The sequence below is a fragment of the Chlorocebus sabaeus genome, chromosome 18, assembly GCF_047675955.1.
Source record: "Chlorocebus sabaeus isolate Y175 chromosome 18, mChlSab1.0.hap1, whole genome shotgun sequence".
NCBI classification, from domain to species: domain Eukaryota; kingdom Metazoa; phylum Chordata; class Mammalia; order Primates; family Cercopithecidae; genus Chlorocebus; species Chlorocebus sabaeus.
Window position 1 is genome coordinate 6265468 of NC_132921.1, and position 27473 is coordinate 6292940.

The following is a 27473-nucleotide window of genomic DNA, read 5'->3' on the forward strand; positions in this document are numbered from 1 at the left end:
AGTCAGAAGTATCAGTGCAAGCAAGTTCTAAATGGGATGAGAGCACTTCATGGCTGCCTTCTATGGTCCAGGCTTGTACCTCTCATCACACTGCCATCCTAACAACCCACACAACGGGGACGCCTGATGAGGCTAAGGTGCCTGCGCAGGCCCACACCCTGTTAGAAAAGGTGGGATGGGTGCCCAGGTCTACCCGACTTGGGAGTGTGTACTTCCCCTGCTATGTACAATGCCCTTAATTCACAAAGGGGGAAATATGAGACAGATTCCTAAAACTCACACAATTTTGAAGAATGTATTTACCATCTGGTTCCCTATGGTCCTCAACCATTTTCACGTTTATCTCAAGTCAGATTCCAAAGTATGTGGAAGGCAGCTGCTAATGACATATTTGTTAATTTTATTCTGCAGACATGATACAGTTCTATAATACAAAATGAATACAATACTAAAATCTATTTCCTTTATTTACATGGCGTAAAATTTTCAATAACAAACATCTAATCATGAAAGATGGTGTTAAAGCAGAAATACTGTCATGATTGAGTCAATAGGAGAACATAAAATATGCTGTATTTCATAATTTTTCCATAAGAAAATGTCTAGTTTGTTTAAATGCAACAAATACTGTATTAGATTCACTTTATAAACCATACACTCCTTCCTGTCTTTTGAACACATTCTGGAAGACAGCTGTGAAGAACAGAGTAGTGAGTCCACGCCATTCAACATCCATCAGAAACCTGCTTGCTTGCTTATTTTAATCATCTTGGGATCGATTATCTTCAACGGTAATAGTTCTTCTAGGATAAGATTCAATTTCTACAAATATATATCGAAAATCATATTCACCACTTTCTCGGTTCTGAAAAAAATGTAGTGTTTCCAGGTATTATTTTCCTTTCCAGAACTTAAATAACACCGCGCTCAGAACTTCTGACCCCACGACCCACAATTCCCACACCTCTTTTACTTCTGCATACACCGTTCCTCGCTTCCCTGGCTCAGAGCCCTCAATGTAGAATTTCACACGCGTGTGTTTCAGCTTATCTTTTACATATTCAGTGAAACTGTCGAGAAAACGAAAGATCAGTCTAAGTTCCTTTCATTTAAAAATTTCCCCAGAGCTTCCTCTGAATTCAAGCCACGGTACCTGACGTGCTGCCGGCGACCCCGCCTTGTCACCTCGCCATAGCCTTTAACAGGCTCACCAAAGACAGCAATTACCTGCAGAACAAGGACAGTGCTTTATTTTGTGTTATTTTTTAAGCTTACTAAAGAAATAATTTCTAACAACCCAAATGATTTTAGGAAAAAAAAATCAGTAAGCATAGGACCTTTACAAAAATGACCACTCCTGGCTCACACCTGTAATCCCAGCACTTTGGGAGGCCGAGGCAGGTGGATCACAAGGTCGGGAGTTCAAGACTAGCGTGGTCAACTAGGTGAAACCCCGTCTCTACTAAAAAATACAAAAATCAGCCAGGTGTGGTGGTGCGCATCTATAGTCCCAGCTACTCAGGAGGCTGAGGCAGGAGAATCACTCAAACCCAGTGGGCAGAGGTTGCAGTGAGCCAAGATCGTGCCACCGCACTCCAGCCTGGGTGACAGTAAGACTCTGTCTCAAAAAAAACAAAAACAAAAAACAAAAAACCAAACAAAAAATGACCACTCCAATAAGAAAACTGAAAAAAGGGTTATTATACAAAAATCATCCCCTAAATGACTGAAACAAATATTTCATGCACACAGATTAAAATAGGTAGCTTTATGGTGTGACTTGTAGTTTCAGAACAATGTAGGTTGAAATGACGCAGTTCCTGCTCCCCTTATAGAAAACAAACATAACAACAAAGAGTTTAGATGTTTCTTTACTAACCCCTTATGGTTTGAAGATAAAATATATGAACATTTTTAATGAAATTTAATTAATTAATAGCATCTAATACTAAAACTATGAGATAAAACAATTTTGAAGTCACTAAACACAGTGAGGAAAAAGAAAACAGATAATAATGACATTTAAAATAAATCAGAACTACAGGTGTGAATCCATTATTTCTAATGAGAAAATCCATGAAGTAGAAATGTAGTTTTTATTGAATTCAAAATGCAAATACTGTGGAACCCCCCCAAAAATATAAATTTGATATTAAACTAAAAAAATTTGACTCTCAACTCTATGAAATTTATCTTATTTTGTCTGTTTGTGGAGTATCTTCAGTATCACATTTTCCAGGATAAAAAGAAGTAATACGTAAGATGATATTTCAGAATTGTATAGCACAAACAGATAGAACAATTTACTTTAATCTATTAAACATATAAATATCAACACCCATCAAGATTTTCTGTTTTTCAAGCAGACACGGTACCCAGCAAAGAGAAGGGTACCCCTTAAAAATGGTGACAAAATTGTTAAAGTTTCATTATTATTTGTAGAGCTTTTTCAGGCAGCAAATTAAGTTATGACTTTAATAATATCTCACTATTGTATATTTTGTTTGTTCAAAATGCTGAAAAATCTATGAAAGGCTGAGTTTGTGAATAAAACAGCAACTCTTCATCTCTTTCCAGAGACGCGTCCTAACATTTAATAAGGTTACACCCATAGGTACTTCCGGAGTCTGTAAAGAATGTTTCTTGTCAGATATAATTTGGACTCCCAATAACTATCATGGGAACCTTCCTAATTTCCTGGTTTCACCTCTGAGATACTTTACCCTCCCCGCCTCTTTTTCCATGGTTACCACTGACTGTCCAGAGTTCAATGAAGAGAAATCAGTGGATTTAAAAGGAAAGACGCCAGAGATCGTTAGCTTCTGAGGTTTCCACCCTGACACGATTAGAAAAACTGGTGGAACACTCAGAGCCAGGGCCCCAGGGCAGATCAGCACTGGGCTCTATACTGAGCACGCTGTGGATTCAAATCTTTCTCCTCTTCAGGGGCTGCAAATGCGAGCTAGGACGTTACTTCTTGGTCTGTATGAAGAACACCCCTAATATTTATGATGATAATGGCAGACAGTTACCGGCTGTTATCTTTCAATGTGAATGAAGTTGGATTTCACTGAGTAATATTTTCAGTGCTGACGCTTTCCATCAGGGAGTAAGAAACCTGGCACTTCCCAGGCCACACGACCATGAGGTCATGCATCAGGCTTTAAAAAGACTAGAAACTTACCATGAGTTTGGTATTTTGGTGTATTCTAAGAATTTAGTATCTATGAACAACCAGCAAAATGACCCTCTCATACAATTAGCATGAAAACATCTGTACACTGAGTTTTGGGTTCTCTCAAAGAACAAAGACCTAATAATGTAATGATAAGTCAACCATTATGTATTATTATGTGAATTTCACTAGCATGAGAACTGGTTCTTGAATTCTGCCCACTTCCTCCTCCCAACTCATCAGAGTTCATGTAACTCAATCTTGAGAACTAACCTCGGGATGTGATCTGCATTTTTCTAAGGCTCTCCCATATATCTTGCTAGGACTGGATGAAGAAAAAAGTTCTTTGAAAATCGTGTAAAACAAGCCACCTGAAATCACAGAAAACAAAGATGAAGCAAAGCAAGGACAACAGAAAAAGGCCAGCTGAAAAGACATTCAAGGGCTTATACTTGCTGTTTTTTGCAACCTGTAATGCTGATTCCAAAAAGCACCACTATTAAATAGGTAAAATCTCTTCCGGCTTCTTTCACTGTAAAGAGAAAACACCAATGGGTTACATGTGCCGGCTGGGGGCAGGCATGCTTGTATGCTGCTTTTTGCTTCTTGTGAGAGAAAGGCAGCCTCCAGATCAAAGCAAGGGGTCTGCATGTGTTCGGGGGCAGCTGTTCTGAAAACTCCCTGTGTGTTGGCGCCTCAGCAGAATTCTCAGAGCAGGGCTTGGGAATCTATGTTTTAATTCAGGATGAAGAAATCCTTTTAACAAGTGATCCAGTTCACAACTGCCATAGGTTAAGCAACACTGAACCAAGGTTTGCCACTCCCAGATCAGGAAGAGTGTTGGCTTCTGTCAACCGAACGGGTAAGGGACTGAATGGACCAAAATGGGTGTCAACTCTTAACAGTCAGTAACTAGCTTGAATGCCAGTCCCATCCCACACTGACTGGTGCATGAAAACAGAATTGTGTTCGGAACAGGAATTTGGTTGGCCAGAAAGATTTATGAATTAAACTTAGAAAATGAAGAATATGCACAGACCAGACTTTTGTTTTCCCACACTAATAAAATACGTGCATATGGGTTAAACAGATGCTCTGAGAGCTAGAGAAACTCAATCAAGACAGTGTCAGGGGACAGCATATATACGTATGTATAGCTATAAATAAATGTATTTGTATTATACAGAAATACATATACAAATACCTTTATTTGTCCCTATTACCCAAATCAGGTCATTAGTCCCAACACCCTAGATTCCCGATTGTCCCTCCCAACATTTCATTCCTGCCTTGCTTAGCATATCAGATGAGTCTTTCTATTTTTTCACTTACCAACAGCTACTGTATATCTACTATGTGTATCTTCATATATATGCAAAGAGCTATAACATTACACTTACACTACCTTAACATTACAATTATGACTACGCTTTTCACCGATGCTGAGAAAGTGAGTCACCTCCTGGCATTATGTTTATAGACTAATTTATTCACCACATTAGCAATTCAGACTCCAGAAACATAAATCTTTAAAACATTTTTAAGAAAAAAACTTTTAGAAGAAAATTTTAACAGAGGTTGCTGCTATTTTCTATTCTATATAAAAAGCTTCTATTACGTTTATAAAACAAAATTGTTTAAAATAAGTCTTTAGCTAATACAACGCTTGTTTAAAAGTAGTCTTTAGCGTATCACGATCCTTCAAGTTTTCAGCAAGGTTCCCAACTTAGAAGACAGTATTCAAATAATAAAAAGACCTCATCTGCCAAAGTCTGTGTAATTCATGGGACTGACTCAAACAGCTGTCACAAATCCAATTTCCCTTCCGAGGTTCCGGAGTTGGGGCTCACAACTCATTCCACTCTCAGTGTGGAATTTCAATAAATATTACCTGCCAGTTATGTGCCAAGTCCCAGGTTGAGAACACAATAACAACTAATTAGTTCTCATAAGTATCCTTATTTGTCCTTGTTACCCAAACCAGGTCACTGGCCCTAACACCTTGGATTTTTGACTGTCCGTTCCAAAAATTCACTCCTGCCTTGCTTAGGGTATCTGACAGGTCTTTTCCACTTACTTGGATAAACAACAGCTCCTGTATATGTGTTATATATAAAGCCCTGTGCTAAACATTCTCCATATTCTACACATTTAAAAAATTTCTGTTTGTTACTTTATAGGTGTCTCCAACAGAAGCTGCTCACTGTCTAACTTTCTCAACCCTATCAGACCTAACAGTTTCATGCAAAAAACCCTCACGCCATTTATTTGCTTCTGCAATTCTCTACCCCTCCTGTAGTGGGTGCTGTGGTATGGGTGCTCCCAGCTGCAGGGAGCACTGGAAGCTGACAGTTGTCAGCTGAGCTCCTCTCTGGGCATTCCATAAGACAGCTTCCTCACTTAGGTCACAGCACATCCCTGGACCAGCCCATACTCAACGCCTGGTTGATGCAGAAGCGTAAGACTCAGCCCCCACATTAGGTAGAAGGACAGTGACTGGCCAGCTCAGCTCCAGAGGTCCCCAGAGCAGCAGCTAAGGCCCCAACTGCAAATGCACTTCAGCTTCTCCCTCTCCCCAGTCTTGCTTCCCTCACCCCCAAGATGTATTCTGAGAGCACTCCCTGATAAACCTCCTTATGTAAATCCCACTTCCCTGGGAAGTCAACCTACAACGGGTGCTACTGGGAGTGGTAAGCAGCTCTCAATTTGGATTTTGGAGCTGGCTCGCTGGCCACTGGCTGGCAATGAGGACCCTGTCCCTGGTGGTAGGGGGCTACTGACAGCACCTGTCATATGGCTGTAGGGCAGCTGATGCAGCTCTCACCAATGGGGACCTGGGATGGAACACTGGTGGAAGGGAAGGTACTGGCTGGTGTGTTATTCTGGGAGTTTAGGGGCAATCAGCAATTTTAAGGACTTATATCAGATGGCTGTGGCTGGGGCCATGGATAATCTGGGAGAGGGACGGTGAGATGATGTGTGTAACTAATCATCAGTGAAGGTGAGTGCCAAGGGCAGGAGCCTCCTCCCGGCAGAACAAGACTCAAATTACACCCAGAGGGCAGAAAATGCGGGGGTCAGGTCTGGGGCATAAGAGCTTCAGGGAGTTTGGCATTTCAAGCACATGAGACCTCCTACACCAAGGCCAGGGTCCTGATTTGGGAGGAAAGGGAACCTAAAGCTGGGTAGGGGGCCCTTGAGGTCAATGTTGTAAAAAAATCTTGAATTCCCAGATTCTCCTGACCCCTCTAGCCCTGAAGAAGCTGCTCATTGTCTGGTTGACACTTCCTCCATCTTGGAAACTGGGTGAGGGGTGGGTGGGGGCTTCTGCCTAGCAAGATACGTGCTGCTCTCAGGAGGTCTCTCCACCTCCCCTCCTGGCCAAGTTACAACACAACCGGGCATGAGAAGGATGAGAAGGAACAATACGTGGAAGGAGCTGGAGGCCACCCCGGCAGCAGCCAGGAGAACAGAGACCCCACTGCTTAAGGGTGGTGTGTCAAGGCACAGAACACAAAAGCGGCTGAGAGTTGATCAGCATGGGGCACACTCCTGTGATGAATTTCGCAAACAGGCAAGCACCCTGGGAACTGATATGCAGCTGGCTAGGTTTGCTCCTGCAAACTTCGAGACAGTGATGGTCCACATTAAGTAAAAGTGACAGAACAGCCATGGCAAACTAGAGGAAAGGCTCAACAGCCTCCAAGAATGGGGATGCTACCACAGATATAAGATATAAAGCCCGAAAACCCACCAGCTGACGATGTTCTTAGGAGCGACAGGAGGACACTGTATACCAAAACCACAAGGAAGCCACAGTTACATCTTTATAGAGCAGGATGCCCTGACAGAAATGGAGATGAAAGAATTCTGAAGCAGAGACCAGGTTGGGGTGTTAAACAGAAGTCAAGGTGGGTGCCACCATCATAACTAACGGCAAGGCTGGAGTGGCAGTCGGGAGTGTCTGACTTACAGAGGGCAACAGAGCTGATGACTAGAACAGTGTTCTCAAGGGGAAGACTCAAGGGCAGCGGACAAGGCTACTTCTGAATTACACAGTCATGAGAAATTAACCTCAGATGACTCCTGAGGCTGAAGGCAGTTGCTCTAATGCAAAGCTCTCAACGTTGCCCCGGTTTCTGGACCTGAACCAGTTTTCAGACCTGGAATCCATTTACTGAAGGAAAGCGTATGTGACTGACTACCCCGGTCCTTCACCAAAAGGACCTATAGTTATCAACTTGGACATAGTCTGTGCTGACAGTGATATCCAAGGACCCAAAGAGTCATGATGACCCCCTGACCACTCCCCACCACCCCCGACAGCATGTAAGAAGCTCACAGCTGGGTCCAGGGACTTATCTGGTAATAATTTCCTTGATTTCCAAATGTATAAATCAAGGGGATGGACTGAGTAATTGGCAACAATAACTCCCACTTTAGTTCCTTTGGAAGTGGGTTAAGAGCTATCAGAGTGGGAAAAGTCAAATGGAAGCCTCTGAAACTGCCCCAGTGACCAAGATAATAAATTAAAAACGATATCACATCCATGGGGAATGGCAGAAAGAGTGCTATTCTTAGAGACCTTAGATACAGGCATGGTGGTCCCTATCACAGTCCCTTGTAATTTACCAGCCTTCTTTTACAAAACACAAATAGGCGCTGGAGAATGACAGTGGTTAACTGCAAACTCAACCAAGTGGCAGCCGGGGTACACATGCAATACCACACATGGTAACTTTACAGGGGAGTGCATTAACACAATCTCATGGTATTGACCATTGATTTGAAGAATGCCTTCTATTCAGAAGCAGCAGCAGTAGTAGTCTGTAGTAACATGAAACAGATAATAACAGTGTATGTTTATGATCCTGACCAGGATTTGCTAATTCTCTCACCCTCTGTCGTTACAGTCTTAAGGGAGTGAAACTTTCTGGACCTGGGCTGTCTAATACAGTAGCTACTCGCCACTCATGAATATTTCAGTTCAATTTTAAATTAATTAAAATTAAGTCAATTCAGTTCTTCAGTAACATAATTTAGCAACATTTCAAGTGCTCAAAATTGCTACAAGTGGCCAGGAACTACCCAAATGGACAGCACAGATATAGGACATTTCTATGACTGCAGAAAGTTTTATTTGAATAATGCTGTTCTGGACATTCAGCAGAATATCACATTTGTCTACTATGTTTATGCCATCATGTTAGAGCCCAGAAGTAACAAGTGGCAAGTGTGTTAGAAGGCTTGGTCAGACAAGCTGCAAGTGTGAGAGGTGGGTCCAACAAAGATGCAGAGGCTCACCAACACATGAGCCAACCTCGTGGGGCTACACTGGGGCGTGCCAGGACATGCCCTCCCAAGTAAAAGACAATTGTACCCTATACCTCCTACCACAATGCTTCTTTGAATTCTGGACACAGCATATTCCATATTTGGGAATGTTGCTCCCATCCATTCATTCAGCAACAAGGACTGTCACCTCTGAATGGGGTGCAGATCAGGGAAGGGGTCCCTAAGCAGGCCTGGCAGGCAGTGCAAGCAGCAGCACTGTTGCCTGAGCCAGATTACCTGACACACATGCTGTTTGCCACTTCTATGCCTTTCACCTCTGCATACGGATTGTTCCTTCGTGCTGAACTATTACAAATGAAAAACTAGGTTTTTGGCATATTCAGCAGGTTACAAAACAATTGGTAGAATATGATTCAATTTTTTGGGTTAAAAATTATTAAAAGGTATGTGTATGAAAGTGCAAAATGTAAAAAATAGTCATCTTTGTGTGGTATAATCATGGGGTCTAAATTGCTTTGTCCTTTTTTTCCTACAAATCACATGCGAAATGAAGAAATTAAAAAAAAAATCTTAAAATATCTGTGAACACATCTCTTACTTTCCCTGACAAATTACATTCCATCCGCCCCAGTTTATATGTTTTTCTATTATTGCAGGTAACATACGAAAGTTTTCCCTATTGATTATAAGTCAATAATCAATAATCTCTTTTTATGCTATCCAATTACTCTTTATTATATGTAACAGAGCCAATACAACTTGAGAAAAATTTCCCAAACATAACGAGAAAAAGTTATATCAAATTCAAGATCAACTTTCAAATCTGAGTTCCAATCTGAAGAAAACTGTAGGTCTATATGTTCTAGTTCTAAATTACGTTTAAACGGCTTTTAAAAATTCATGTGAATTGGTTTTTCACCTTTAGTAGTGAACTTGGTGTAAAAGAGCATTGGCAGCTCTTGTCACGTCTGTTGAAAGACCAACCATTAAAGTACTCCTTTTTACCTTTTTGTGATGTTGGGACGGCGGTTCCCTCTCTTTGACTCCTGTGCACAGACACTTGTTTGCTGCTACCCTCCTTTGCTTTCTGGGGGCTCGGTCCCTGCGTCCAGATGGTTTTCTGGGTGACTCCAAGAATACATCTAGGTCGCACTGTTTTCTTTTGATATTGAAGCCCCCATCTCAAACTGGGCTCAGTCTTCAAGCACGCTTTGTTAAGCACAATGTGGGGCAAAAGCAATCGCTTTGCCGAGGACCTGTGCAGCTTCTCCGTATACTGTATGGCTCGTAGAAAAGTACAAATCATGTTCACAGAAAATCGTTCCGCTTAGGGACAATGCTAACTACAATTAGGAAAGTTTTTGGGTTCACTACACATCTGGCCGGACACGTACTGAAACCTATACGTTTACATTACATGGCGTGTTAGGCAAAAACGTTGGCTTCAGCAGCGTAAATGAAAACGAAAAATCTCCAGGGAGAACCTGATGTCTACCTTCCCTTCTGTCTCCTTTCTCTTTGAATCAACACGCTCTGATTACCTTCTCGGCTGACATTCACAGTGTCCCCGCCATGTCTTCGCAAAGTCACCTGGGAAACCCCCCGTCTTCCTGGGAATAGTAGTTTGAAGACCTCGCTCTTAACTGGGATGCGGCAATGGGGCGCGCACAAGAGACTACATCTCCCACAATTCAAGGCGGCCAGAGCACGGCGCAGGCCGTTCCCGCGCCCCCGGGCGCTTCCGTGCTCAGCGCCTGCGCAGACGCTGCGCGTCCTTGGCGAGGCGGGAAGGCGGGGGGTAATTGGTACCACAGACCCTACGTAATTCAAGCGGGACTTGCAAAAGCCAAATTAGCAGTTACACACTACGTGTTTTCCTTATCCTTCTAGAGTGGACTGTGCACAGTGGGAAGTACTCCCTCTGACTGTGGTCTTTTCCATTCCGCGTGGGCAAATGATTTCGTTTTTGCATTTCACTGTGTTTTCAGAAAAGCCGGACAATAAAGAGCCAGCAAGTGGAGATGAACGAGGCCGCTGCAAAGCAGGCACCGGTTTCCTAAATGGTTAAGCCGAGGACTTGCTTAGCGCCCTTGGTGGCAGAATGTAGGGGTGGGGAAGGAAGTTTGTAGGACCCGGAAGTTTCTAGAAGCCCGCTTTCCGGGCAGGTGTCTGGCGCGGTGCCGTCTGCGCACGCGCCAGGCCAGCGGTACTTTTGTGAATTTGCGCATGGGCGTAAGAGGGTGTGGCGACGCGCGGGCGTGGTAGCGGTGCGTGTCCTCCTCTTTTCAGCTCTTGAGCGGTCTTGTGGTGAACTCGTCTCCATGGCGACTGGACGCGGTCGGATCTTGCAGCAGCACTGGCTCGGCCTCCAGACGCTGCGCGGGCCCAGCAGGGGCGGTGGCGCGGACCGGGGGCGCGCCAGGACCTTTGGGTTCAGGTGACTGTAGTGCCTGCGGGTGGGGTCCGCTGGCGGGAAGCCCCTCACTGCGCGGCCCCACTCTGTTCACCGTGTATTTTATTCGTCCAGCTTGGCACAAGGCCCGCGGCCCTCTTCAACGTGAGAGGGGTCTGGAAGAACGACTGGAGGAAATCCTTTCTACCCTGCAATGTGGGGTTCCCTACGTTGTGACACAAGTAGAGTAGCCTCTCAGGGAAATATTCTTTCTCGCGGCGCCTGTGGCCGGGGATACGCTCACTTGCCAGGACAGGTGCAGGTCCAAGAGGTTGCTTCTCCGGGATGCGTGCCATAGATTCACGTGTGCTCCGCCCCTGCCTTCGTATTTTCGCTCTTCTGTAACCAAGAATCTCACTTCGTATTTTTCATGACCTTACAACTTAGGGAAGTAGAGTCTGCTTATCAAAACCTTATAAATTTACACCCTCATCCCCCAAGCAGATACCTCTGGCAGGCAGGTTGGTCTGGCGGGTGGGGGGTCAGCACTTTGTGCACCTCCAACATCAAGGCCAAGTTGCCATCTACATCACCAGGTCTTGCTCAGCTCCTAGTCCCATTCTGTCTGTCTTCCTGTCTACATGCAGGAGCCTGTAGTATTCTTATTCTGCTCCCTAGAGGCTCGTCTCTCCATTTCTCTTGGGGTTTCCTGGAACTGAAGTGTAGTCCTCTCCTACAGTGAGAGAGAAGGCAATTTTGAAGACTTAGGAAAGGAGCAGGAGGCTGCATCTGCTTTCCAGAAGCATCTTCAGCGTGAAGAAGTAAAATGATCCAGTGCATCAGAAGTGTCAGCATGCATAGTGGTACCTTATGAAATCCCTCTCATTATATCGTGAGCTGTTCCCTAGCTGTGGACTCATCTCTGCAGTTAGTTTACAGATGGAAGGATAATGCTAAGAATGGTTTACATTCTTGAGGATTATCTTTCTGCTTGTAAGACTCCTTGATTTATAAATATGGAAAGTTATATATGTTTTGCCTTCTAATAAATCAGTGGTGTATGTTTTAAGCATACAAAGGGAGTCTATTACATACTAGTTGAACTACTTGTTTTTTTCCCCCTAAATCTCCAGAACTATGTCCTCACTAGGTCTCCATTACTTCCACTTAACTGTTTTCAGAAGCCCATCCCTGTTGCTTAGTGCTATGATAATAGTTCTTAATTGAATACCTATAATGCTAGACATACCACAAGCCTTGTCACAAATAGAATGGTCACGGTGCCTGCAAAAATTGTTTTATGTAGGAGAAAAAGCAGGAATTTAAATAGGAAATTTGAACTTTCAATAAATTTGCTGCTGTTACTAAAATTAGTCTTTACATAGTGCTCTATTGGGGGAAGCAGAATGATTTTTATATGATGAATCTCATCCTTTGTAAGTTGAGTGAATTTCCTGGATTGATATAATTAGAGGGCCTGTCATCATGCCTGGAATGGGAACCTGCATTTCAAGCTGATTTGGAAATGTATGCATTATTTTTGGTAAAGAAAAGTCCGCTGCTAAAAATAGAACGATTGACTATGGTCAAAGCAGGTGGTTATTTTAATGTCTTGCTGTGGAAAATTAGATGTTGTTAAGGAATTAGTGTTCCCTTTTTAACACAAAATGTGAATAAGTATAACTATCACAAACTGTAAGAAGTGTAGCAGAAAGCATATTAAGTTGGCTTAATTTGTACCTGGTGTAATTTGTTTGATGTGCCAGATATTTAAAATGAAGCACAGTCTTTAGGTTTTTAAAATATTGGACTTATTCAAAGCTATCACTTGAAAGAAAGTGTTTTCAAACTAAATTTATCTTGCTAAATGTATCAGTGTATGTCTGCACTTAACCTGATAGACATACAGATCTGTATAGAAACATAAATGGAACTTGCTGATTTGTTAATTCTGTGGCCCTTAAAAGTGTGCAATTGGGGCCGGGCGCGGTGGCTCACGCCTTTAATCCCAGCATTTTGGGAGGCTGAGGCGGGCGGATCACAAGGTCAGGAGATCGAGACCATCCTGGCTAACACGGTGAAATCCCGTCTCTACTAAAAATATAAAAAAAATTAGCCGGGCGTGGTGGCGGCGCCTGTAGTCGCAGCTACTCAGGAGGCTGAGGCAGGAGAATGGCGGGAACCTGGGAGAAGGAGCTTGCAGTGAGCCAAGATCGTGCTACTGCTCTCCAGCCTGGGTGACAGAGTGAGACTCTGTCCTAAAAAAAAAAAAAGTGCAGTTGGTTTATTTTATGGAGAAATAGAAATGTGTTTTCAATAGTGTTAAAAGGTACATTGATGAGATGTATGATCTTATATAAGACATGGTAAAGAGAGCTCTGACAGGACATTAAGGAGATGGGGGTCTCAGAGACTGTCTTTGCTTCTAGCTGGTGACCTTACGTCCCTTTAGTTGCCTTGTTAGAGCTTTAGTCTTCTAAATTGAAATGAGGGACTCAATGAGATCCATTTTAATTGTGAAAAAACAAAACAGCAAGAAATAAGCTTTGACGTTTTAACAATGTGAAAACGTGTGTTATGAAATAGCGTTCATATTCCAATTAAATAAAGGATGAAGTGTCTTAAAGCACTTATATGTTACCTTGTGCAGAGTGTATGACTAAGAAGTATTTGTAGAATTGACCTAACTAAGCCCTGTTCAATGTTTTAGTCAAAGATAGAGGCATATCCATTCGTTACTGAATTAGGGTTTCAGATTAGGGAAAAGGATTTGGTACTTAAAAAAATTAACTAGTACCAAACAGGATTTATTTGCTTAATCATTATTTTAAACTATCTTTGAATGGGGAGAGTTACAGCATGATTTTAAGGAAGTTACTAAGATAATTTTATTTACATATATTTTATATGCATATATATTTACAAAACAGATGACTTTATTTCATTGACGTTTTCACAGTAATCTTTCATAAATTTGGGACACACTTTACTGAAAAGTTAAGATTTTCAGTAAGAACTTGGTGGTGGATTAAGCCAGTATGTATTCTTGAAACATCTAAGCACCCTGGCACTGTGCTTTTCAAATGAGTAGTTGTAATGGGTAGGGGATACGTAGAGCATCTTCTTTGTCTGCAAAATCAACACGAAGGCTTTGGGAAAATGTTAAATAATTTAGCTGGTAAATAATATATTTTTATGATAGGACAAAGACAGATAAATTATTTGGTAGAATGCAATATTTGCTTTAATTTTTAAGATCAATTGGGAGACTTCTAAGAAGTTTTGAGTTTGCTGCAGACTGTACCCCCAGATTTCAGGGGGCCTGGTTTCAATTCCTTTGCAGGGGTACTGTTGCTAGGAATGCCTTTGAGAACCACTGCTGCAGTCTCAAGGATTGTGCTGTCCAACTGTGATTCCCTGGCCTTCTTGTGCATGTGACTCTTCGGTTTGAAATTAAAACAACACCCCCATCCCCCAACTTATTACGGATTCAATATGCTAAGAAAAATTAGAAAATACACGGAGTTATGCCCCCTAAATCTTCCCCGTTTAAAAAGACCTTCACCAACAACATTTGTAATCCTATGAATCAGATCTATTAAATGGTAAACCTTGGTCTCTCTAGACCTCTTTTCTTTGTATGCATATATTTTCGTTTCCTCTTAGAGAAATACAAAAATAAGTTTATATATTAGGTTGGTGCAAAAGCAATTGTGGTTTTTGCTACTGAAAGTAATGGCAAAAGCCACAATTACTTTTGCACCAACATAATAGTATCTACTGATATAACCTGCTTTCTCAGTTAGTTATACTGTTAGTGATTCAGCCGATATTTATGAATGCTGCTTGCATGCCAGGCGTATTGTGGGTGCTGAACAATCAGCAGTGACCAAACCCATGCAGTATACCTGCCCATGTTGTTCCAGCGATAGTAAGCAAGACAGACAGGTAAAATGTATAGTGATGGATGGTGATGTGTGCTAAGGAGAAAAACAGAGAAAGGGCACAAAGTGCATGTGTGTGTGACAGAGGGTGGGGTGGGGACTGGATTGCATTTTAAATAGAATAGCCAAGGAAGGTCTCAGTGAGATGGTGACATTGTCGTCAATGGCTGAAGAAAGTGAGAGAGCAAGCCATATAGACACCTGGAGGACATCAGGGACCTATTTCTAATTCAAACACTTAACCTGAGTTGAAAATCTATATTTTAATTGACTAAAGGTTGTTAACTCTGTGGAGGCCATGCAATTTAACCAATCCCTATACTGTTCTGAGTTTTTTTTTTTTTTCCCCCAGTGCAGACAACTCTGAGATGGACATTCTTGAGTGAACTATCTGTGCACATTTCTAGAAGTGGAATTCCTGGCTTAAAAGAGCGTATGTGTTTTTTAAGGATCCCGGTTTCCAATATCAGATTTGGCTTTCCATAACGTTTGTACCACTGTGTCTTGTCTTACCGGTAGTAAGTGAGGATGCCTGTTTCTTTGTAACATAGCCAGCATGAATCATCGTCATTTATTTGGTTTTTGCCAATTGCTAGATTAAAATTGATCCATCAGATGGATTTACTTTTCTTTGGTTCTCTTGGAAAGGCCTAGGGTAACAGTTTTTATTTTTCTGGCATCTTATTGAGAAAATACATAATGACAACAAGCTGTTACTGATTCGGTAAGAAATATATTTATTTAATATCTTAAATAAATTTATATTTGATGAACTACAAGAATATTTATGTTTGAAGTATATACATATCATTATTCATATGATGCTTAGGGTATGTGTGGACTCAGACTCTAGTACAGCCAAGCCCCACGCTCCCATGGGGTTAAGGGTTTCAGGTTTGGAGCTCCTGATAGGAATTGTTATTATTTGATGGAGGAATGATAGAAATTCCCTTTATTCAAAGCTTAAGTGTTAGAATCCTTTGTCAATTGTAGATATTTTATCCTTGAATATGTAGCATAAGTCAATATAGACTTTATAAGAATAATAACCATTTAAAAATAAGTCATGCTTTTAAATAATTTTAGAATGTGTTACAAATTTTGTTTACTGTGTTGACTAGTGACAGTAAACAAAGTGTATTATACCTTCTAAAAGTGATCTGTGTCCACCTGGAACCCTAGGATGTGACTTTATTTGGATATAGGGTCTCTGCAGGTGTAATTAGTAAAGATGAGGTCATACTGGATGAGGGAGAGTCCTAAGTGCAATATGAATGATGTCCTTATAAGAAGAGGCACAGAGACAGATATGCCCAGAGGGAAGATTGCTCTGTGAAGATGGAGGCAGAGATTGGAGTTATGCTGACACAAACTAAGGGATACCAGGGATTTCTGGCAACCACCAGAAAAAGGAATGATCCTCCCTAGAGCCTTCAGAGGGAGTGCAGTCCTGTTGACAATGTGAGTTTTGGACATCTGGCTACTAAGACATGAAACAATACATTTCTGTTGTTCTGAGTCACCCAGTTTGTGAAGGCAGTCTTAGGAAACGAATGCAATTAGAAAATGATATTTTACTTCTGATTACTATTTTAGGACCACATTAATGGAGCCTAAGCTTTTCTTCTGTGGAAATCTGTGTTAAAACAAAATTTCTGACAGAAGTACAAAAATACATAACACAGGCAGAATTATCTGATTAAAGGAAGAGAGGGTATTGCAGAAATTTCCAAATTAGCATTTCTTCCTGTCATTTCTCCCTGTCTTCCTGCCCTGCAGAGCACAGATTGAAAACAATTGGCTAGAAAGTCGTATAAGACCAAAAGTACATTAAGCACCTTTTACTGGAGCTGGAATGGAAGGGCGTGTGGAGCCAGCATTTTTTTCCTCGGGGCATTTTTACTCTTCCAGGATCTGGAAAAGTTTACCTTATGCAACTTCTTCTTTGTTGAGATGCCAGTGGGGCAGCTGATCACTAGTATTCGTGGAGGGCCTACCCTGTACCAGCTACTGTGCTTTTTTCTAGAAAGAAAGATCTACAAAGGGAAGAGGAATTTACTCTGTGGCTGCTCGGAAGCATGTGGGGAATCGTGCAGGGCAGGCAGGTGCCAGGGGGTGCTCTGAGTGCCTGCTGGCATATGCATATCGTGATGCTGTCTCGCGGTAGGCTCCAGGCTGCACTATCACCTGACCAGCTGAGGCCTGGGCAAGGGCTCCTTTTTCACCACTTGTGTCATCTAATAGGTTGTGCTTAGAGTTGAGGGTCATCCTCTGTTAAGACCAGTTGTGTGTGGATTTCATACTTCAGCTTTCTTTCAAGTTCTTAGGACACCTCTGTTTTGCTCCCAATTGTTGCCCTCCTCTATGAATGTTCTTTCAAATATATCTGGGGAATTCACCTGGTATGAAAAACTGAGGGTGGTCACTGCACAAAATACGTATTCGAAGCAATGGTGTTGGTGAACTGAGCGTATATGTAATGTACCCTCTAGGATTTAGCCACTTCTCAAATAGCACACCTAGAAGGAGGTGCGTCAATAACCAATACCTGTGTGTTGTACGTTGCTTAAAGCAGAAGCTTCCAAACCTTTCCTAGAGAAATAGTGTAACTGCTCGTGACTCTCCAGGTGTGCTGTTGCCTAGACATGGAGGCTGTGAGCTGCATGATTTTCTGGTGTTTCGGATTCCCTCAAGGTGCTGTTGAGTACTACTGGTTTTGAGGACTGATCTTAATAAAATTTATTTTAGGAACCTCTGAAAAAGACTCGCTGCATAAAAATATTATATGCTATTTCATTGAATCTATAAAACCATTGATTCTAAGATGTACTACTGTTTTCTGTACCACTAAAATAAAAAGATGGCCAGTGAGGTTAAAATGTAAAAGTCTGTGGATGAGTATTTGGTAGTTTGTCTATGACTGCAAAAACTAGAGTTGGAACCCTCAAAGATCAGAAAAGTTGTAGGTTATGTTGACAGTTCTAGTTCACTAATTTCAAGTTTTTTTTTTTTTTAAAAAAAACCCTTTAATGGTTTCTCTTATATCCAAATTGGCCAATCAATACACTAACTTTATCCTTTTTGTTTCCATTAAATGTATCTGATAGCACCTCTTTGATATGTTGAAAGCCTATAATAAGAGCATATATTTCTAAACCTCAGGGTGAAAGCACATCAGAGTAAGTATGGTCTTCAGGTTTCCTTACCAGGACACTAAAGGTTTCACTGTCTCTTCTTTCCTTCTCCCTCCCTTTCTTCCTTACTTACCATCTTTCCTTCCTCCATTTCTCTTTTTCTTTGCAGAAATGGAGTTTTTCAATGAGTAATCTTTGGAGTTTATGAATCCTTTGGAATTCTGTAGAAGGGAATAGATAATTCACCTCCTTTGATAATTACATAATTTGAATTTCCCACATTTACTTTCAGAAGGGGGCCAGGGGTCAAGTTTTCTGCAGGCTCTGCTGCCCTGAGGTGCCATGCCAGAGGTGGACGGCACTGGGAGAGCTCTTTCTCCTGCTGTTCTGGGTTCCTGGATGGGTAAGTAGCAGAAGTAGACTATCTCTTTTGGGGGCCTCTAGGCATGGGGTTATTAGAGAAAGTTATGATGCTGTATATACCAAGTTGCTATTTTGAGCTTGCTAAGAATAGGATTGTGTGGGAAGACAGTACAGCATGGAGCGTTTCATGAGTCATGGGCCTGTCACCACTATCCTTATGAGATGAACTTTATGAAACGAAACTTCAAGAAGTGACAAGTAAATTGAATTTCCCTTTTATTAAAATGTTCTTCAAAAATATTCACTTTTGAGTTGATAAAGACCCTTGAAAAAGGAGAAAGAAGATTAAAGTGTGTTTTCCTGAAAGCTCAAGAGCTCTGTTCATTTCTCAGCTTTCAATATCTGGGAGCCCATTTGCCATGGCAAGATTCTGTACTGTGACCCTCAGCACCAAGATCCACAGAAGCTTTAAAAAATTATTATGTGTAATTGATGCTCAGAAGTCCATAGATTTGTACTGTAGTAACATTTGTGGAACACCAATTATATGCTAAGCATCGTGGGGAGCCCGAAAGCTTGAGACGATCACAGAGACATTTTCCACTGCAGGAAGCCTGGCCCACGTAGTCTGCATATTGCAGAACTGTGTGATTCAGACATAAGTTGCCTGATTTCAAGTTCTGGGCTTTTAACACTGTATCATAGCTAGCTCAGCTAACAATGTGTGTATCTGTATACAAATTTCAGTGTGTTTTAAAAAAGAAAAAGCAAAAAGGATTTTTAATTCAGGTCATTAATTTCAGCTTAAAACCCTAGCTCTGGGAATAGGCTGTTTTACAGTCATCTGATATGAGAAACGGAGCAAATATTCATTTGGTTAGTCCATCCATTAAATATTTGAGGACCTGCTCTGTAGCAGATACCGTTCTTAGTACTGGGACACAAATGGTGAGCCCCTCACATGTTCTCACGAAGCTGATGGTTAGTTGGGGAGGCAGATTTAAAATACAGTGAGTTGGGATACCTGTTGTCGAGAAAACAAATGGATCCCCAAATCCAGAATAATGGGGTGGCGTGGTGAGGAAAGACTTATTTGAGGAGGTGCATTTAAGATGAGAACTGAACATTGAGATTCGAGAGCTACGAGAGGAGCTTGCCAGTGAGGGGAGACCAGAGGTGTGGTGGGGGCTCCAGCTGCTACAGGAGCAGTGTGGGAGTGGGGGAGCCCATCAGGCTTGGCTACCAGGCTCTGGGGAAGAGGGTGGATGTCATGTAATTTCCCAGATTATCTTGTTTACTTATTTACCTCTCTTCTCTAGAATGCAGAGACACAGGCAAGTGGCAGATATATTTGGAGGCATAGCTGACATGGTTCGTTTATGAATTAGATGTAGGTGTGAGGGGGAAACAGACAAGTAGGAATCCGAAGCTGTTGGCTGAAGCAGTAGCACAGATTGAAGTGCTGTTAGCTGAGATGGAAGAGAGGTGGGGTCGGGGCAGAAGAGAGGGCCGTGATGGTGACTTTGGACTGGTTACAGCTGAGATGTCTGGGATGCGTTCAAAGGAGGATGCCAGATCGATTATGGATGTGTCAGTCTGGCTCAGGATGAGGCCTGGTGGGGTTAGCAGTCATGGAGCTGGGTGAGGTGCTTAGGGAAAGGGTGGGGAAGGGAAGGCAAAGGTGACTCAGGAGCAAGCTTGGAAGACCCGGGGCAGTGAGAACCAACCAAGCAGGCCAGGGAAGAGCCCTGAGGTCCAAGAAATTGAGGAGAGGCTGTGTGTGAAGCAGAGGAGGAGACAGCCTGAAACACAAGAGCAGTCAGTGGCCTGCGGCCTGGGAAGACAGGGGGAGGAGGCAGCAGGGCATGGTGGCCCCTCAGAGCTGTTGCAGGTGAATGCAAGGGAAGGGGCTGGCCACTCATTTTCATATTTGTGTGTGTTCTATTCCACACTGAAATGTAAAAAGCAAAAAAGGGGGCATGGAGGTGGAGGCAACAGGTGTAGGCAACTGTTTTGTTTTCTTTTGTTCTTTCCCAGAGCTTGGCAGTGCGAGGGAGCCTAGAAATTAGGTGGTGGCTCCAGAGAGATCGGGGTGGGGAGAAGCAAAGGAAGAGTGTGGTTTAGGATGAGAGATTTGGGGTGATTCAGAGGCTCATATCAATAGTGTGGAAGAGGGAGGCAGGAACTGGAGACTGAGGTCCTTGTGCAGAAACCGTGAGGACCTAGAGCACAGGTGCTTGGATGCAGGGAAGTGAGCATTCTCCATCGGAATGGGGAAGACAGTGAGGAAAACAGGAATATTGGGATAGATCCACAATGTGAAGCAGGGACAAGGACGTGTTCACATTTGAATTCCCACAGTACTGAAAATGAACATGCACAAATTAACATTCTCAGGGAAGCTCGTTGGTGCAAAGCAGTTTCTTTGTTCTACATTTTGAACGGCCCTGCCTCTCACCTCCCCTTTCCCTTATCTCCCTATCATCCTCTCTTCTTACGCCATACAAAGTGAAATAACTAGAATCCAACAGAAAGTAATCCAATATGGTTATAAACGTTGATTGTACTAGGTTAGAAGAAATTGTTTGAACAATGATTAAGAAGGTATTCTATCTCCACTGTCTTAACTATGAAGTAGAGATTTTCTCCTTTTGCTAGGACACAGAGAAACCCCCTTTTCATTAGGTTAGTCCAGTGGGGAGGAAGGTGAAAACCTGCTGAATGCCTGTCTTGAGTGGGATTTTATTCCAGTTAAATAATTCTGGTAGTTGCTGGATACTTTTCTGAAATGTCGTTAAGCCCAGCTCTGGTTTTTTTTTTTTTTTTTTTTTTTTTTTTAATTGTACTGATTTAAAAAATAATAGATAGGAAGTTTTGGGAAGTAGTTAAATCAAAATATGAAAATTATATGCAATGAATAATCCAAATGGTCACAAAAATGTTTTCTTGCAACTGTGCTGTCTCTAGCATTAGAGACTTTTTCTCATTGAAAGTATCTAATTTATTGACTCTGAATGGGAGGGATTTGATTTGGGGGAGTGATCTAATTAATGCTTAAGCAAAGCTTTTTGTTTAAACTCTCAGAACGTCTCTGGTTAACTGTAGCTGGGGCTTTGAGCAGTGGGGACATTTACATGGTGATACATATCCAACAGGCATGGCGTTAACTGTCTTTTTTCTGAGAATCTGCTTTTTTCCTTCTCAGTACTATCAGGATTATGGGACTGATAACCTGTAACCTGATTTTCTTGAAAAAGAAACAAATTTAAAATCATAACAATCACAAGTAGACAGTATGGGCAAGCCCTTTTAAATTGGACAAAAGATTTCTCCCCTTACTCCTTTATCCCTAGAACTGCCCGCCACCAACCCTTGATACAATCTGTGGTAGCTCTCTTGCTCTCGTCACCTGCCCTTTTGCTGAAGATTCATAGAGGCACACTCCTGACTTCTTGACACTAGTGATACTTTCTAGTCACTTTCAGATTATTACTGTGTTTTATAGAATTTTGAGGTCATAGAAATAGGTGGAGTATAGAGACTACATCTCAATATCATATTTAGGCATACAAATAAAACAGACACTTCAGAAAAAATTTATGGCCCTTGGTGTCTCCTTGAAGCCCCAGAGGAAGCAGTCAAAAGCCCAAGGGTGCTCAGAAGGCGACGCCTGGGATTGGTGTGGGCGAGGTCGGAATAAGCTGGTATTTCCCATTATACTTAACTTTTCTGGGGAAAGGGATTCTTATTAATACCTACGAATATGTTCTCTGATTCTCTTTATCTCACTAAAGAAACATACGTAGTTTAGTCCAGGTTTGGTGGTAACATGGTGAAACCACACAAAAAATACAAAAAATTAGCCAGTCGTGGCAGCATGTGCCTGTAGTCCCAGCTGCTGGGGAGGCTGAGATGGGAGAATGGCTGGAGCCCAGGAATTCAGGACTGCAGTGAGTCCTGATCATGCCACTGCGTTCTAGCCTGAGTAACAGAGCAAGACCCTATCTCTACAAAAATAATAATAAAAAAATACATAGTTTCAGGGGGGACACTGAAATTCTGCCTGTTGATTCACGGTGTATGAACATGATTAAAATGCGGGGAAGTTAGCTCTTCCAACCCTTGACTCTATTTATGGTTTATGTCATGAGAATTAGAATAACCAGAAAATTTCAATAAAGAAAATAATTGAAGATGAGGGTACAGTTTGCCTTTTGTACAGGAGGAGTCTGTCTATGGCCTTCTATTTAGAGATGAGCAGCCAGTTGTTTTCTGGGTAATCTGTAGATTAAGCCCTGGTCCACTCTGGTGATTTGTTTTTCCTTTTTCTGTTTTTGCAGAATGCCTTCAGAAATCTTGCTGAAAATATTTTCCTACTTGGATGCTGTGAGCCTGCTGTGTGCTGGATGTGTGAGCAGGCGCTTTTATCATCTAGCCAATGACAAGTAAGCAGAAATCCAAGTCTCTGTTATGTTTTGATGACAGTTTGATGGAAGTCAGGAAGATTAGTAACTTTTTAACCATTTTTAAGAATTTAAGAGAATTCAGGAGTATTTTTGCACAAGTGGAAATGTCGAATGCTTTAACTATGAAATTTTCAAATATTTGCATTTATATGCTTAAAATGAATATACTTTGCATGGAACAAAAAAATCAAACTTGTTATTGCTGTAGCTGTTAGAGAATGCAGCTTCAGGTCTGTTGTCAGGAGGTCCTGGCTGTATTCCCCACAGAATCAGACCAAATCACAGAGTCTCAGGCAGCACTGGAGGGACCTGCTGGCTTTGATCCTGGTGCTTCGTTTGTAGAGCAGAATGAGTGCTTTCTGCTGATGGCCAAGCAGATTCTAAAGAAAGAGAAGGAAGAGGCTAAGTTAGGTGTACTTAGCTTCTCCTCCCAAACATGCCAATCAAGTTAACTTACTCTGTGGGGAGAGCAAAGTGGACAGAGAGCGGCCAAGACTGTCCTCTCCTGGAGGCTGTACCCTTGGAAGCAGGGAGTCAAAAGTGAGGGATTCACCTGTGGTCATCTGGGCTTGCAGGGGGCAGATCTAGGAAGGAAGGGGAGAAGCCTCTGCTTCTGTTTGTCACTGTAATCTTAGCCTGCATCTCAGAATTATATCTTGGAGGGAGAGATGGTGAAGTCTTCCTTTCAGCGAGGATTTCGTGGCCTACAACAGAACGTCTTGGCTTTTTAGGCCCCTCTCTCATTCAGCATCAAAAGATCAGACAAATATTGTTCCTACATAGAACCTACATGTCAGTTGGGGAAATCAGCAAGATGAGAGGGAATGCAGGTTTTAACTGGTGGTTTTGTTTACTAGGTAAGGAGATGGAGAATGGCAGAAGGAGGGCTGTCATATTAGTTAACCCTGGAACATGGTGGACAAGAATGTCATTTGGTGCAGTGGTTCTCAAATGCCATCCAGAGAAGACTACATATGAACCACCTGGGAAAGTTTAAAAAATTTCCATCCCTAGTCTGCATTTCTAGAGATTATAATTTAGTGCTTTGAAATCTGTATTTAAAAAATTCTCTGGTTGGGTGCGGTGGCTCATGCCTATAATCCCAGCACTTTGGGAGGCCGAGGCGAGTGGATCACAAGGTCAGGAGATAGAGACCATCCTGGCTAACATGGTGAAACCTCATCTCTACTAAAAATACAAAAAATTAGCCGGGCATGGTGGTGGGCGCCTGTAGTCCCAGCTACTCAGGACTTGGGAGGCTGAGGCAAGAGAATGGCGTGAACCCGGGAGGCGGAGCTTGCAGTGAGCCGAGATCGTGCCGCTGCATTCCAGCCTGAGCAACAGAGCGAGACTCCGTCTCAAAATAAATAAATAAATAAATAAATAAAAAATTCTCCAGGTCATACTAATGAATAGTCAAGTTCTGAAATGACTAATCTAGTCCATCTTTGATGTTAGGTGTATGCCACTTAAGTGAGGAACTCAGAATAAGCCCTCAGATCTCATTAAAGCTGTCCTCAACCACTGTCGTACTCTGAAGAGGACATACACTGTTCCCTAGTTGGAAAGGTGATTTTTCTTTTAATTTAAAGAGATGTTTCCTGTATGGAAGAATGTACGTCTGTCTATGTCAATACGTGCGCGTGCGCGCACACACACACACACACACACACATATCAATGAATGAACTAATAATGTTCTTCACAGTAGTTACACAATGAATTAGAGCAATTTATACATTTCCCTTTCTTAATGATTGTTGTAGTTTACATAGTTGAGATTTGTTTGTTTTACCAAGCCTCATGTGGAAATTTGATCCCCAGTGTTGGAATTGGGGCCTAATGGGAGCCGTTTGGGTCATGGGAGCAGATCCCTCCTGAATGGCTTGGTGCCTTCCTTGTAGTTCTTGCTCTAGAGCTGGTTGTTTAAAAGAGCCTGGCAGACCTCCCTTCCTTCTCTCTTGCTCACTCACTCTATTTCTCTCTCTCTCTGCCATGTGATCTCTGCACAGTTGGCTTGCCTTGGTTTTCTGCCATGTGTAGAAGCTTCCTGAGGCTTCACCAGAGGCAGATACTGGTGTCGTGCTCTTTGTACAGCCTGCAGAACTATGAGCCAAATAAACCTCTTTGCTTTACAGATTACCCAGCCTCAAGTATTCCTTTGTAGCAACACAAAGAGACTAAGACAATGATCTAATAAGAGATGAAGGTGGTCACTAAAAGAAAGCACAGCAAGGCATTTTTCAAGGAAGGAGTCAACCAAATGTCTAAAACTGTAGCATTCTGGGGGGTTCCCACTTTATTTAACGGTAGAATTCAGACTCTTCAGATAAGTTAATAAATTGTATATTTCTTAGTTTCTTTACTGTCTCTGCTCTTCACTTCACCTGCATAGTGAAGAAACCAGGCCTGGAATCAGATTTGGAGCACAGCTGTAGTGATGTTTTTTGCATACTTTTAGGATTACTCGTGTGTCCTCCTCACTTTCTTGGAAGTTGCCGTTTGGAAATATGAGCTTCTGATGAAATTGCACTCACATTTCTTTTCTTTTTCAAAGGACATATTTAATTGTGCTTAGTTGAGTTGCACTTTTTAGGTCCTGCTAAAGGACCTAAAGAGGCATAGTCTGACTCTTAAAGTCAATGTCTGATCATGAAGTCAGACTACAGAAAAGGATGTGTGATAATTGAACAAGTAATCAATATATGTTTTTGAAAAGTTTACAGTGTGTTCCAAGCGTTGCTTCTGAAGAGAGGGCAAGCACACATAGTGTAGCAAGTTACACTCTGATGACTTGTGGGCAGACATGCTTGAAGGGCAGGGGGCTCCCCAGTGCCACATCCCGGGGGGCTACCCTCTTCTGCATGAGCGCTGGTCTCTGCATGGGAATAACAAGGATGTGTGGATGAGGTGGCATCTGGTTTATCACAAGGGGGTTTTATTTACCATGTACTCTGGCAAACACTATTTATCTGAACATTAAATTGGCCCCATTTTCTAAACAACTTGATTGAGTTTCCCTGAGCCTGTTGGTAGTTATATTGGATAAATATGCTCTTGTCCTCGAATCTGACTAGGCCTTCTAACAGGATGGAGCATTTGGGGATCAAGAAGTAAATATGTTTGAGTTTTTGAGACTGTGAAAGGCATCTGAACCTTAACATTTGTGTATTATAAAAAATCAAGGGGAACCATCTGCAATATAAAATGTTTTTACTTAGGTTCATTTACAGTAAGTAATATATGATCATGTGTGTGAACATAGTTCATCATAGGAATGTTAGGTGTGGTTATTGTTACTAACTTCATGTGGAGTTTATGCTGTGATTCCCATCTCTGCAACAGTGTTTGTTTTTGCAGTTGGTGAGTGCTAACACATGTAAAAATAGTATCAGGGGTTGTTTAGATAGTGCTGATGTGAGGATTCAAGGCTCCATAAAGGTCCTGCTAAAGGAATACTTACATAGAGTGAAATGCTGAGTAAAATAAATGTGAAGAAAACACAAGCAAGCTTTTATGCAAAGGAAGTTTTAAAAGTGTCTATTCAAAGGATTTTGGTGAAACAGTTTCAGCTTTACTTAAATATACTCAACTCATCATCACATTGCATCTATCCGCTTACATAGGAAAGTCTAGAAATTTCTGAATTGAAAACATACTTTAATATAAAAGCTGGGCATGAAGTGATTTTTCGGATTTTTCAGAGAGAGAAATGACTTGAGAAACCCACACTAGGAAGAGAATTCAACCAGGGTCTGACTATGTGTGAGCTTGCATTTGTTGGGAAGTCCATGTAATGTCTGAGTCAAGGAGGTGGCGTTCTGAAGTCATGTTTTTGAGAAATGGTCCTTTTCTGCTGCAGTTAAGGAAATAGTTCTGCCTCCCCAGAGCACCCAGGCTTATCCCCAGGGGTCCTGCTGCAGTTCAGGACCACCACTCTGTGGGAGAATCGCTTTCTCCCTGCAGCCTCCAGGTCATTGACTGCTTCATCCCATGCTGCTCTGAGTAGTAATGTGGAGACATAAATGAGCAGATCATTAATGTTTAAAATGCAAAGTTTGCCTTTCAGGTAAGGAATTGATTTTAATCCCTGACTCAGTTTTCCCCATGTCTTCCTTCTCTTTCCTAGTGGTGGTGGAGAGTACTGGCTGAGAAGGAGGAGCCCTCAGGCCAGCTCACTACCACCACTCGTGGGGCTTCTCCCGGCCTCTTAGTAGAGATGAGTGGAAGGAACAGACTTTGAGTCAGAGCTGAGTTTGAATTCCCACATTGAGGCTTATTGACTCTCTGAATTTGGTGAGCTTATTCAGTTTCTTTGACCCATTTCTTTGTAATTGAAGAGGCAGTGAAACCCAGGTGATAACAGTGCGAGCTATGGTTCAGATCCCAGCTTCACTATACACTTGAGTGCACATACCTGGGCCAGCTCACCTTGCATCTGAGCCTCAGTTACATCATCTATGCAGTGGGAACAGGAATACCAGTACCTCCTGGTTTCTTTGTGAGGAATAAATGAGTAATGTATAATACATAAAGTGGTTAAACAATGCTTGACACATAGTAAGTGTTGAAAAAACTTAATGTTAACTTTTGTTGTTACCATTAAAAATCTTCACTTTTTTTTCCTCTTTGTGAAAGCCTATTCCTTGTTGAAAGTTAAAAAATAGCAAAAAGAATGTACAATTCCATTGTTGCCTATTGAAAT

The 27473-nt window shown here is 42.0% G+C and overlaps 2 protein-coding genes across 3 annotated transcripts in view; one reads left to right on the forward strand and one right to left on the reverse strand.

Annotated features, from left to right (window-relative positions):
• Positions 1-380: 380 nt before the first annotated feature.
• On the reverse strand, positions 381-10066 carry TIMM21 (translocase of inner mitochondrial membrane 21). Its single transcript, XM_008013785.3, has 6 exons — positions 9476-10066; positions 3645-3707; positions 3449-3546; positions 1154-1227; positions 965-1070; positions 381-865 (listed from the first exon to the last, which is right to left on the reverse strand). The coding sequence occupies exons 1-6, from the start codon at positions 9774-9776 to the stop codon at positions 761-763; spliced, it is 747 nt and encodes a 248-aa protein (XP_008011976.2). The 5' UTR covers positions 9777-10066; the 3' UTR covers positions 381-760.
• Positions 10067-10712: 646 nt separating this feature from the next.
• The window catches only part of FBXO15 (F-box protein 15), a 76999-nt gene continuing 60238 nt past the window's right edge, over positions 10713-27473 (forward strand). The window contains exons 1-3 of one of the 2 annotated variants that reach the window (XM_008013784.3): positions 10713-10907; positions 18233-18343; positions 22644-22748. In XM_008013784.3, coding sequence (XP_008011975.2) covers positions 10792-10907; positions 18233-18343; positions 22644-22748 — 332 coding nt within the window. In that variant the 5' untranslated portion in view covers positions 10713-10791. The remainder of the gene's footprint in view (positions 10908-18232; positions 18344-22643; positions 22749-27473) is intronic. The other variant, XM_008013782.3, reaches the window with a different exon arrangement.

What these genes read in the sequence shown, in the direction of transcription:
- TIMM21 (XM_008013785.3), bottom strand. Translation starts at nt 9,776, where the DNA reads ATGATTTGTACTTTTCTACGAGCCATACAGTATACGGAGAAGCTGCAC. An exon ending in AATGCAGATCACATCCCGAG is followed by an intron (nt 1,228 to 3,448) that starts GTTAGTTCTCAA and finishes CTTGTTCTGCAG; the next exon opens with GTAATTGCTGTCTTTGGTGA. An exon ending in GGTCGCCGGCAGCACGTCAG is followed by an intron (nt 1,071 to 1,153) that starts GTACCGTGGCTT and finishes TTTTCTCGACAG; the next exon opens with TTTCACTGAATATGTAAAAG.